General features: G+C 53.2%; 1 protein-coding gene across 19 annotated transcripts in view; it reads right to left on the bottom strand.

Annotated features, from left to right (window-relative positions):
- The window catches only part of TECPR2 (tectonin beta-propeller repeat containing 2), a 99,888-nt gene that overhangs the window by 12,515 nt on the left and 74,404 nt on the right, over positions 1-12,969 (bottom strand). For 2 of the 19 annotated variants that reach the window (XM_081548736.1, XM_081548735.1), the window contains exon 18: positions 791-1,699. The exons of the other annotated variants lie outside the window; for them this stretch is intronic. In XM_081548736.1, the coding sequence (XP_081404862.1) occupies positions 1,631-1,699 (69 nt within the window). In that variant the 3' untranslated portion in view covers positions 791-1,630. Of the gene's footprint in view, positions 1-790; positions 1,700-12,969 lie in introns of those variants that run through there. 19 annotated transcript variants of the gene reach the window in all.

Consider the following 12,969-nt stretch of genomic DNA (forward strand, 5'->3'; position numbering starts at 1 on the left):
ACCCGCCCAGGCCTACCCCACAGGGCCTGCCCCAAGGGCCCCCCACACTCACTTCCCTCTGAGTCCCTGGGTGGACTCAGAATCCATCATGCTTTCTCCATTTTCACAGCCCGCAGGGCTCCACACATGGCTGGTGGCACAGAGCCTCTGCTCAAGAAACCCCCACGTAACTGGCATCTGGGGGACAGCAAGGCTCAGAGCCTCCAGGAGGAGAGGGACGTCAGCACCGCCTCTCTAGAACACTCTGGCTGGTCTGAGCCAAGGGCTCACCAAAACCAATTTGGGGCTGGAAGGGACCTAGCAGACCGGTTAAGCCCAACTCCCTCTGTTCTGGGTGAAAAAATGGACAAAACTCAAGCTGAGAAGTGAGGATTCTGCCCATGGCCAGAGCTGAGGCTAGAAATGAGGTGTCCAGGGCTCAGATCAGAGGGCTCCAAACTTCTGGCAGACTGGGCCTTTATCCCAAGGAATGAATGCACACACGTGTGCATGCACACGCTTCCCTCAGCCAGAATGTGAGTGTGCGTGCGTGCTCAGGCACTTCAGTCGTGTCCAACTCTTCGCCACCCCATGGACTGTAGCCCGCCAGCTCCTCTGTCCATGGGATTCTCCAAGCAAGAATACTGGAGTGGGTGGCCATGCCCTCCTTCAGGGGACCTTCCTGACCCAGGGCTCGAACCTGCGTCTCTTACATCTCCTGCACTGGCAGGTGGGTTCTTTACCATTAGTGCCACCTGGGAAGCCCAGGAATGTGAATAAACCCAGGCTTAAAGACAAAAGTCAAAAATTATGCAGCCAAAGTAAATGTTTATCTAGATAAACCACTCTGGTGGGGACCTCATGTGACCTTGGATAAACTTCACGTGAAGGAACATTTCGGGGACGAGGTGATTGAACCGGGGAGCCTGCCGAGCACACAGACCCCACTGGGAAAGACGCTTCTGAAGAGAAACTCCGACCCCACACGGTGGCCAGTCATGCTTTCCTTCCCCTGCAGGCTCCCCCTCCCTCAGTCCGAAGGAACCTTGAGCCCCCCTAACATTTGGGACACTTGGTGAACTCTGCCTTTCCTGGAGGCTGTGGGGTCTGGATTGAGCACCCCAAGGCACCGGCAGGAAGCCCCAGGCCGCCAAGCCTCGGGCACATTCAGCCCCTGGGCACGTGGCCCCGGGCTGCACGCTTCACTTCGGTTCCTCCGCGCTTTCCCTGGACTGGGTCCCCGTGCCGCCTCTCGTCCACTCCTCATTTCACAGGAGCCTGGACACTTGACGCTGGGGTGAACAGCGCATATCTACACACAGGACCCATACGCTCTCAGCGTGCTCCCCGGGGTGGACCGCCCGCCCCTCCTGGGCTCTGCCTCCTCCGCTGGCGGAGGGCAGATGACCCGCCAGGCTCCCCTGCTAGGCGTTCGTGCTCCGGGGCTGGGACACGGTGGCTCTGGCTGCCCTGGGGCCTGCCGGGCAGCCTCGAGGGTCTTCCACCCGAGGCCCGCAGACCCCGCTCTGCACGCTGCCGTGGCCCCCGGGGCAGCTGCGTGGGAGCCACTCTATTAGTTGTTAAAAGTGTCTGGCTGAAGTCCAGGATTTTCTCTGGAGGGTGAGTTGCGCTGATGAAACTGCTGACCCAGTTAAGCGAGGCCATGAGACGCGGGCTCTGGACTGGAGCAAAGTTCCCGGCTTCTTTCTTCCTCTCGCTGCTGATGACAAAGCCAGAGGGTGACTGGTGACTGCTGCCCTCGCACAACCTCGGAATCCAGCAAGACACAGTAGCTGCCAGCCGCTGGGGGACGTGCCAAGGAAAACACTCAGAAACAGGTTTCCTGGGCAGAGGTCATGTTCTGTTCCTCTTGAGCCAGGGCTGGCGGGGGCAGCCGTGACCGGGGAGCGGACCGCAGCCCGCGTGCCCGGGTCAGCATCAGGGCGCCGGCGCTGCTGTGCTCCGAGGTCCCCAGAGACTTGATCCCAGGGCACTGCAGGTGCTCCGAGGGCATCTCACCCTCAGCGGCGCAGCTGAACGCCTGGCTGAGGGCCTGCTCCCCGGGAGAAGGCCAGGAGGGCAAGGCCCGGGAGGGGCCCCTTGGGGGGCACTCGCACACACCTGTCGGCGGGGACAGGGTCCCTGGGCGTTTTTTTCGGCCTCTGGGTCGGTGGGTTGAGAGGTGGTGAGGGGACGGCTGCAGGGCTGGGGAGGCCGGGCCTGGAGTCACAGCCCCCAGCGAGAGGAGAGAGGGCGGGGGAGCCCAGGGGTGACGACGCAAGCAGAGCTCGGCCACACAACACGCGGGACTGGGAGGCGGCCGATGAGCAGGAAGGGGCTCAGGAGCCGAGCAAAGCCCCCCTCCCCACAGCACACCACGCGGCCCGACGGCCACAGAGAGACCACCATCAGCGAGCCTCACGCACGCCCACTCCACCCCACCCACTACACAAGACCACCCTCATCTAAGGAAAGCTCTGCGTGGAGAGGACACAGGAGGGACAGGAAGCAGCAGCTCGAGGGACCCGGGAAGAAACTTCAAAACATCTCAGGGGGCCTCCCTGGTGGCTGGAGCCCACCTGTCAATGCAGGGGACACGGGTTCGATTCCCGGTCCGGGAGGAGCCACTAAGCCCGTGAGCCACAAGTGCTGAGCCTGCGCCCTGGAGCCTGGGAGCCCCAAGGACTGAGGCCCACGCCCGAGGGCTCCACACTCAGAAACAGGAGGAGCCCCCGAATCAGAAGCCTGCGCACCACGACTGCAGGGAAGCCCCTGCTCCCCGCCCGGGAGGAAGCCCCGGCACAGCAGGGAGGGTCCGTGGTGCACTCAGTCACTCAGTCGTGTCCGACTCTGTGAGACCCCATGGACTGTGCAGCCCGCCAGACTCCTCTGTCCATGGGGTTCTCCAGGGAAGAACACTCGAGTGGGTTGCCAGGTCCTCCTCCAGGGGATCTTCTTTACCCTGGGATCGAACCCATGTCTCTCATGGCTCCTGCATTGGCAGGCAGGTTCTTTACCCTTGGCGCCACCTGGAAAGCCCCAACAAAGTCCTAGCAGAGTCAAAAAACCAAAGAAAGGAAAAAACATGCTTGAGGGCAAGAGAAGACTCAACAACGGTGAAACAGCAATAGGAGCATCCAGAAATTAAAATATAATCACAGAGGCAATTTTCCGGTGGTCCTGGGATTAAGAGTCAGTGCTTTCACTGCCAAGGGCCTGGTTCAAGCCCTGATTGGGGAACTAAGATCCCACAAGTCACACAGAGTGTGTGGAAAAAAGAGAAGTATATACAAACATATTTTACCATTTACATTATGTATATTATATACATACATATTTTAACAGAAATCAACCCTGGAGTCCGCCGCGAACTCTCCAGGCCGACAATCGCGTTCCCCGGAACTTGAGCCAGACGCCTTTACCAGGCTCCTTGGGCACCTGATGGGTGCCCACCTCACTGGGCAAGACTTAGGACTTAGCGCCAAGAAGAACAAGAAACTGAGGTCTCAACAGGCTCGGACAGTGCCCAATAGAGGGACGACCGCAGGATGAAGAAGACAATGGGATAAAAGTATGAGAGAAAGAAAATAGGAGAGACAAGGTAGGCAAAGCAGCACCCGGGGCACAAAAGCAAGACGTGAGGAAGCGTGTCTGCAGGGTTGGGTGGGGTGGGGTTAGGGGAATGGGGTGGGGTGGGGTGGGGTGGGGAGGGGAGGGTCAGGTAGAGACCTGGAGGAGATGCCAGCACCAGAACAGGACGTATCCCAGAACAAAGGCCACCAGCTCCAGGCTGGAAGGCTTCCTGGCACAAAGAATAAAACAGACTCCCCCAGGCACATACTACACTCTGCTCCCAGGACACTAGGAACAAAGAGATCTTACAAACTTCCAGGGAGAAAAGGCAGGTCAAATAGCAAGGATCAAGTATCAGAATGGCTTCAGACGTCTCAACAGCAATACTGGACACCAGGAGATGATGGAAGAAAACCTACAGATTCTAAAGGAAAATGATTTCCAGCCTAGACTGCTAAACTCAAGACAAGGTCAAGGATGAACGTGAGCAAAGACTTTCAGACGTGCAATGTCTCCAAAAGTTACCTCCACAAACCCTTCTCAGGAACCGACTGGAGGAGAAACTCCACCAAAACAGCAGAGGAAGACACAGGATCCAGGAGAGAAGAGATCCCACACACCCTCAAGACAAAGGGTGACCCCAGGAAGACAGAGTGGCAGGCCAGACTACAGCTGGCCGGGGTGTCCAGGAAGACAACTCAAAGAAGGGGATGGAACCGATGTGTCTGGGTGTACAGAGGGGAAACAGACTCAGCTGGCGGGGAGAGGTTGAGGCTGAATACGTAAACCATATAGAAAAACAAGACAACGCTCAAGCCCGTGGGAAACAGTCATGCAGACAAGAAAGTGGGGTGCAGTTCACTGCCAGCTCACCTCTGAAGGGTGTGTGCCCCATCGCAGCACTGCAGTGCTGGGAGGAGGTAGGTGGGGAGGCAGGGTGCATGGTTAGGGGGAGAGGCACCCCTCCTTCCAGCAGGAGTCAAATGAAGACCCCTAGAGCTAGAAAGATGGAGACACAGATTCCTACAAAGCTATTTAGGGAGACAAAGCTAAGAGACAGTCGTTCTGTCAAGTGGGGACAATGGAGGGGACACGAGGTGCCTGTGGCCCACCGTGCAGACCCAGCTGACTGGTGAGCCATCCTTACCCGTGTGCCCCTTGCACTGCCCCCTGAGGCTGAGGAGGAAAGGCCGCCTGCCACACCCTCCCGCGCGCCTGTCCCAGGCAGCTGTGTGCAGACAGCTGGGGTGGCATCTGGCAGTTTGTGCACACACGCCATGCTGCCTGAGCAAAGCCTGGCGGGTCAGCCACAGAGCTGGCAGGGGCACACGGGGGCTGCCGGCCTTGTCACCGGGAGAAGTCTGGGCCCCAGCACAGACTGGCTTCTGTGCCGAGACATTTGGGGTCAGGGTCGCCACCCTCCTTGACCCAGCGCAGTGATCTCACAGATGTGTGCTCCGGATCCAGGGGACCGGGCCGAAGGGTCTGGTGGCTCCGCAGGACATCCTCACCCAGAGCCATCGTGCCGGCCGCCTGGGACATTGGCTGCCCTTGGAGTCCGCTGCGGGCCGACAGTCAAGATCCGCGGAACCTGAGCCAGAGGCCCTCGCCAGGCTCCTCGGGCAGCCCATGTTTCTCCCGTGCCCCCTTCTGCAGAGGGGATCGCTGGGCAAGACTTCAGACTCAGAGACGAGAAGAACCAGAAACCAGTGTCTCAACAGGCTCAGACAGCGTCCAGCTACGAACCGTCCCTAGCAACCAACCATCCTATGCAACACACCACGGAGCAGCGCCTTTCCCTGCTCAGAAACCCTGGCCAGACCAGTTTCTTGCTGGTCACCGGAAACACACCCTGGCTCTGTGAGTTCAAGGGCGACTTCGTCCACAGAAGCCACAGCTGGCAACCCTCAGTGACCTGGGTTTCCTTCCTGGCTGTGACCCTGGCCTATCCCCGCTCTGCCTGGGGTCTCTTATCACTTCCCTCCCTCAGAGGCGGCCTCCCTCCCTCCTGCCCCCCGCCACACCCAGCACAACTGACGGAACTGTTCTGCCTTCATTTATCTTACTGTCTGATACAAGGTGTTTTTTGTGGCCATGCCCCATGGCTTGGGGAATCTTAGTCCCCTGCCCAGGAATTGAACCCGCGCCCCCTGCAGTGGAAGGATGGGGTCCTAACCACTCATAATGACTACAACTGCAGACTCTTCACAAGAAGGGGCGGGCACCACCCCAGCTTCACTCCCCACACGTGGTCTCTGAACTGGACACTGTCATAAACAGCAGCAAAAGAGCTTTGGGACATTTCTGATTATTTTCCAAGGTGGACTCTCGTTAGCAGACGCTTCAGTTAGGAACTAAGGACTTATATTCCATAAGTAACGTAAGTTCACTCAAGATATTCACAGAATAGAAGTAAATTACAGGCGGGAGAGCAATCAGCCGCAAGAGCACTGTGCAGTCGTCACCACTGCTACCAATTTACTGGATGTCTTTATGGACTTTTTCAATGTATTTTTTTTTTTAACACAAAAATAGAATCATCAGACAGACTTGGTAACTGACATTTTTATTCAATAATGTGCTGTGAGCGTTTCTCCATGGGAAGCAAGATTCCTCCTCGCTGCCCATGTCCGGCGGAACTTCCCTCAGCCCTCACGGCAAACCCCCGGCCACGTCCTCAAGGAGCAGAGGCCTCCGAGACACCAGGCATGTAATTCACAACGTTTTTCTCTCTTACTTTTTTATAATTTATCTTGGGTTGTGCTGGGGCTTTGTGGCTGTGCAGGTTTTCTCTAGTGGTGGTGGCTTCTCTGACTGAGGAGCTCCCGGGCTCCGGAGCGCAGACTCAGCAGTTGTGGCTCACGGGCTCAGCTCCCCTGAAGCATGTGGGACCTTCTCGGACCAGGGACTGAACCTGTGTCTCCTGCATTGGCAGGCGGATTCTTAACCACTGAGCCACGAGGGAAGCCCTTCTCTTTCTCTTATTAAAAACCAGGGACCATTAAGATGTGACTGTGTCCCGAGCTTGGCACGCAGGCTCCGAGCTCCCCATCCCAGGACACCGTGCCCTGTTCCTGTGCGATGTCGCTCGCTGGGCTGTGTGGAGGGATTTAGCCCACGGTACCCCAGGTACAGTGAGAGGAATCTGGTTTAATTACTCCAAGGCCTTGTACTTTGATGTCAAGAGGGAACATGAGTCTTCAGAACACCCCAAGACTCTTGGAAGCAGGCACCAGGCTGGACCTGCAGAGTTTGGCTTTGGGGTGTGGGTGCCACCTCCTTCTGCCATCTTGTCCCTGCCTGAGTGACCTCCGCCAGCCATGCGGGGGTGTGGGGGGGTGGAGCTGCATCCAGGGTTGCCCACGCACCCTGGCTGGTAGTAGAGCGGGTGAGGACCGCTTTCCCTGCGAGGTCCCAGCTGGGCAGGGTCCCCTCCCACTCTAACGCCTCTCCGAAGCAGGCCTTACTGCCCCGAGCTGTGACCTTCTCTGAGATCTGGCTGCGTAAAGTAGCATCAGCTTATGTCCCCACCGACAGCACTGGGAGCATGACATTCTCATGGGATTACCTGTCACCATGCTTGCATGTTTGGTTTTTTTAGTTGTTGTTCATATAGCTAAAGATACCTAGAGTAGCTGAATTTAAAATAAGTTTTGGCCATTTGCCAGTCACATGAGTCTTAATTTTGCTGGTTTCTCTTTCCCACCTCGGGAGGCCTGGACACTGGGCGTGTTCGGGAGGAGCAGGGACTGACCAGAGGTGGGGGAAGGAGCACAGGAGGGCAGGGAAGACCCTCTGAAGGCAGAAGTGGGGCCAGTGCAGGCGGGGGGCTCACGGTGCCCACAGTGCTGTGAAGTCACACCATCAGCTGTGCTCACTTCAGAGGCACTGCCAGAATGGACAGAAAACGCTCCCACCAAAGCAGCAAGCTCCAAAGAAAAGATGCTAAACACAGCTATAAATATTTTTTCCAAATCCTTCCAAATGTTAGCAAGTCTGAAAACTGAGTCATTTGTTTTGAGTACTTTGTTAGAACTTCACCCCAAAACTACTACAGGAGGGAGGTGTTACCAGAGAAGAGCACAGGACACAGAAACAGAGAAACTGCTGCTAATTTCGGGAGATCCCTGCGGCTTCACTGCTCTGTGCCCTTAACATGTGTTATGGCCTCCACAGACTTTAGCTGTACACACGTCCTACCTGGAGGCCAGGATGCTCACGCCCAAGAGCAAATAAAATGGGACAGAAAGAGGTTGATTATGATCAAAACATGGAAATACCATTTACATTCTAATACCTGCATTCAACCAAACCATCCCAACTTTCTAAACCATTTCACAAGGCCTCGTACCATCCCCACTCTGCCAACGGACTGGTGTTCTCAGGAACTTCTGCAACTTGAAGATTAACCTGGAGTTCAATTTGAAGTTAGGCTTTGTCCTAAAGCCCCGCATGGGGGGGTGCCGGCCGAGCCTATGGCACGCTACCTGGACTCGGCGCTCCATTGCAGCTCCTGCAGTCAGTAGGCGGCCCAGGCTGTGGTCCTCAGCAGAGGGTGGAAGAGCGTAGCAAAAGGCCTGTGCAAGCGTACAGCCTGGTTTTCCCCCCAGGAACCAGTTCTGCAGCTACAAGCCCCACGTGCACTTCTCCTACAGCACACTGAACACACTGACAGCTACTGGATAAGAGAACGGGGTCCACTCAACAGAAGTGCCTGAAATAGTTAACGATGAACAGCCCATCGAGCAGTCGCTGCTTTATTCAGGGCACAGCTGTGAGGCCTTTTCATGTGAATTTGTTCTATTCTGGCATTTTCTTGGGTGAAGCTTTGATCAATCCAGTCAATAGTTGGTTATAAAGTGAAAGTCGCTCAGTTGTGTCTGTCTCTTTGTGACCCCATGGACTATACAGTTCATGGAATTCTCTGGACTGGAATACTGGAGTGGGTAGCCTTTCCTTTCTCCAGGGGATTTTCCCAACCCAGGGATTGAACCCAGGTCTCCCACATTGCAGGCAGATTCTTTACCAACTGAGCCAAAAGGAAAGTCCAAGAATACTGGAGTGGGTAGCCTATCCCTTCTCCAGCGGATTGTCCCGACCTAGATATCAAACCGGGGTCTCATGCACTGCAGGCGGATTCTTTACCAACTAAGCTATCAGGGAAGCCCACAGTCAATAGAACACTCCAAGTAAAGCTTACGTCCCCAATTTCAGCTTTCTTTCCTAGAGGTTCTCACCGAATCTAGATGCTGAAAGAAGAGGAGCTCATGGTTTCATGTTATCCTTGACGACACCAAAAGTATGAGCAACTGAAGCAAAACAGAGGTAAGATGGCGTTTATCAAAATAAAAAAATTCTGTGCCTTAAAAGACACTGTAAAGAAAGTGAAGCAACAATCCAGCAAGTGGGAGAAAACACTTGTAAATGCTAATTCTCATAACGGTCTGGGACACGACTGAGCAAGTGGGTATGCACGTGTGAGACGCACACATCCAGAATACACGAAAAAGTCTTACAACTCAGTAATAAAAAGACAGATAACCCAATTAAAAAATGAGCAGAGTATCTGAATATGTCAGTTCCTCAAATAAGATACATTAAGTGACCAATAAGCACACAAGAAGATGCTCACTGGCCCTTCGGGAAATGCAAATCAAAACCACGAGGACACGGAGACGCGATGGACGGCACGGTGGCTACAGGCGGCAGCACCACACTGCAGACCCCCGGGGAGCCGAGAGGGAGCCGAGAGGGCCGGGGAGCCGAGAGGGCCGGCCCGGGGAGCCGAGAGAGAGAGGGCTGGCCCGGGGGGCCGAGAGAGAGAGGGCCGGCCCGGGGAGCCGAGAGGGCCAGGGAGCCGAGAGGGCGGGTCCAAGGAGCCGAGAGGGCGGGCCCAGGGGGCCGAGAGGGCGGGCCCAGGGGGCCGAGAGGGCCGGTCCCAAGCTCTCATCACAAGGAGAGACTGTGTAACGCGACAGGTGTTCACTAGACTTACTGCGGTGAGTACTCTGCAACATATATACAAATGTCAAATCATTATATTGTTTCTGTGAAACTAATACAATGCTACACGTCAATTATATCTAAATTTAAAAAAAACACTCAACTGAATTATAACAAAAAGTACCAATTTGGATCAGATCAGCTTTCCTTTCTGTATAGGACTGTTCTAATACAAATCAGAACATTCAGTAACCCCCATTAATATAAAAATTAGCTTTTCCTGTTTCAATGAACTTTTTATCCTGTTTTTTTTTTTTTTTTTTTAAAGAAAACCACCATGAAATATCGTTTTACACCCACTAAGACAGACTTCTTAAACTGGGCAAGAAAAATTTTTCAGTAAAGGGTGTAGAGAAATCAGAACCCTCACACACTGCTGGTAGAATGTAAACTGGTGCAGCCAGCGGAGAACAGCCTGGCAGTTCCTTAAAATGCTAAACATACAATCATCATCAGTTCAGTTCAGTCGCTCAGTCGTGTCCGACTCTCTGCGACCCCATGAATTGCAGCACGCCAGGCCTCTCTGTCCATCACCAACTCCCGGAGTCTACCCAAACCCATGTTCATCGAGTCGGTGATGCCATCCAACCATCTCATCCTCTGTCGTCCCCTTCTCCTCCTGCCCCCAATCCTACCCAGCATTAGGGTCTTTTCCAATGAGTCAACCCTTCGCATGAGGTGGCCAAAGTATTGGAGCTTCAGCTTCAACATCAGACCTTCCAATGAACACCCAGGATTGATCTCCTTTAGGATGGATTGATTGGATCTCCTTGCAGTCCAAGGGACTCTCAAGAGTCTTCTCCAACACCACAGTTCAAAAGCATCAATTCTGCGGCGCTCAGCTTTCTTCACCGTCCAACTCTCACATCCATACATGACCACTGGAAAAACCATAGCCTTGACTAGACGGACTTTTGTTGGCAAAGTAATGTCTCTGCTTTTAACCATGCTATCTAGGTTGGCCATAACCTTCCTTCCAAGGAGTAAGCGTCTTTTAATTTCATGGCTGCAGTCACCATCAGCAGTGATTCTGGAACCCAAAAAAGTAAAGTTGACACTGTTTCCACTGCTTCCCCATCTATTTCCCATGGAGTGATGGGACCAGATGCCATGATCTCAGTTTTCTGAACGTTGAGCTTTAAGCCAACTTTTTCACTCTCCTCCTTCACCTTCATCAAGAGGCTCTTTAGTTCTTCTTCACTTTCTGCCATAAGGGTGGTGTCATCCGCATATCTGAGGTTATTGATATTTCTCCCGGCAATCTTGATTCCAGCTTGTGTTTCTTCCAGCCCAGCGTTTCTCATGATGTACTCTGCATATAAGTTAAATAAGCAGGGTGACAATATACAGCCTTGACGTACTCCTTTGCCTATTTGGAACCAGTCTGTTGTTCCATGTCCAGTTCTAACTGTTGCTTCCTGACCTGCATACAGGTTTCTCAAGAGACAGGTCAGATGGTCTGGTATTCCCATCTCTTTCAGAATTTTCCACAGTTTATTGTGATCCACACAGTCAAAGGCTTTGGCATAGTCAATAAAGCAGAAATAGATGTTTTTCTGGAACTCTCTTGTTTTTCGATGATCCAGCGGATATTGGCAATTTGATCTCTGGTTCCTCTGCCTTTTCTAAAACCAGCTTGAACATCTGGAAGTTCACGGTTCACGTATTGCTGAAGCCTGGCTTGGAGAATTTTGAGCATTACTTTACTAGCGTGTGAGATGAGTGCAATTTTGCGGTAGTTTGAGCATTCTTTGGCATTGCCTTTCTTTGGGATTGGAACGAAAACTGACCTTTTCCAGTCCTGTGGCCACTGCTGAGTTTTCCAAATTTGCTGGCATCATATGACCCCACAATTCCACTTAAAGTTATAGACCCAACAGAACTGAAAACACATGTCTGTATAATTTTGTATAAGAATGTCTACAGCAGCATCATCCACAGCAGCCAAAACGTGGACATGACTCAAACATCCATCAGCTGACAAATGGATAAACAAACCACGGCACGTCCACACGACGGACACTAAACGTGAGCCACTCGGGTGTGTCCGGCTCTGCGACCCCATGGACTGTACAGTCCGTGGAGTTCTCCAGGCCGGAATACAGGAGTAGGCAGCCTTTCCCTTCTCCAGGGGAATCTTTCCAACCCAGGGATCGAACCCAGGTCTCCCTCATTGCAGGTGGATTCTTTACCAGCTGAGCTGCCAGGGAAGCCCTGGTGGAATGGAATGGAATACTCTTCAGTCATAAAAGGAATGAAGTACTGACACAGGCTCCAGTGTGGATGAACACTGAAAATATGATACTAAGTGAAAGATGGCAGATAAAAATGCCACTAATTACACGACCCCATTTACATGAAATAGGAAAATCCAGAACAGGCAAGTGCAGAGAAACAGAAAGGAGATGAGTGGCTGTTACGGCCACGGGGGTGACGGTTCTGAGAGAAAAGGAAGTAGTTACCAGTGGGTCAGGGGTTTCTTTCCACGTGAAAAAGTTCTAGATTGGAGAGCAGTGATGGTTGCAGAGCTTTGCAAATATACAACCAAGCACTGAGTCGTATACCGTAGAGGGTGAACTATAAGCCTTTAAGATAAAGCTGCTAGGAGGTGGCAATGACTGCCAAAGAAGTCAGACAACAAGAGGGCGCCGGCTCGTCCAAGCAGAGTTGAGAACAGCAATGAAACCCTCGCCACCCATCAGCAGAGCACCACACGGCCGGCCGGCCACACCCCTTCATCTGTGCTCGTGGACCGCAGCTGTCAGCGCAGCATCGTGTGCAGAGGAACGCAGGCTGGTGTGCACACAGCATCTTCAAACTCAGACACAATTCCACTCACTCTCACTATGACCCTGTGAGAGGACGGTCCACGTGGAGCCTCCCTGTGGCCGTGACCACTAACCTGAAAGAACTCGGCACCTGACTCTTGATTGCAGAGGCTTTCTGCACACGTCCCGTGTCTCCTGGGCAGGACAGCTGGTCCTCAGCCTTGCACCCTGACCTCTGTTGCCCCATCTCTGGGGGTTTATGATGCCCAAAACGAAGACAGTGACCAACAGAGGCATCCACCCCGACATTTGACTCCTTATCTCCATTTACGCATTTTTGTATAACAAACCACTCCTGCCACCTCTGCACATGAAGACTTCATTTTTTTTTTTCCCCAACAAAGTCACAAAATGGGGAGTAGGAAGCATTCGAGTAAATAACTCATTAAATCACAGCCTTCCGCGGAAAAGCTTTAATAGAAGTGCACTTAGCATAGTCACCAGGGCCACCAGCTATTTAAGGGTAACTAAAGAGCGTGCTAAAATCAGACTTCAGCTTTCGCTTTGAGTGGTAGAACAGTCAAAAGAAAAACATTTAGGATACACGGTAAACTAAATACGGCAGGGGTTGCGGATGGGGTGGGAT

This window comes from Giraffa tippelskirchi, chromosome 12 (genome assembly GCF_054371585.1).
Source record: "Giraffa tippelskirchi isolate mGirTip1 chromosome 12, T2T-mGirTip1v1.2.pri, whole genome shotgun sequence".
NCBI classification, from domain to species: domain Eukaryota; kingdom Metazoa; phylum Chordata; class Mammalia; order Artiodactyla; family Giraffidae; genus Giraffa; species Giraffa tippelskirchi.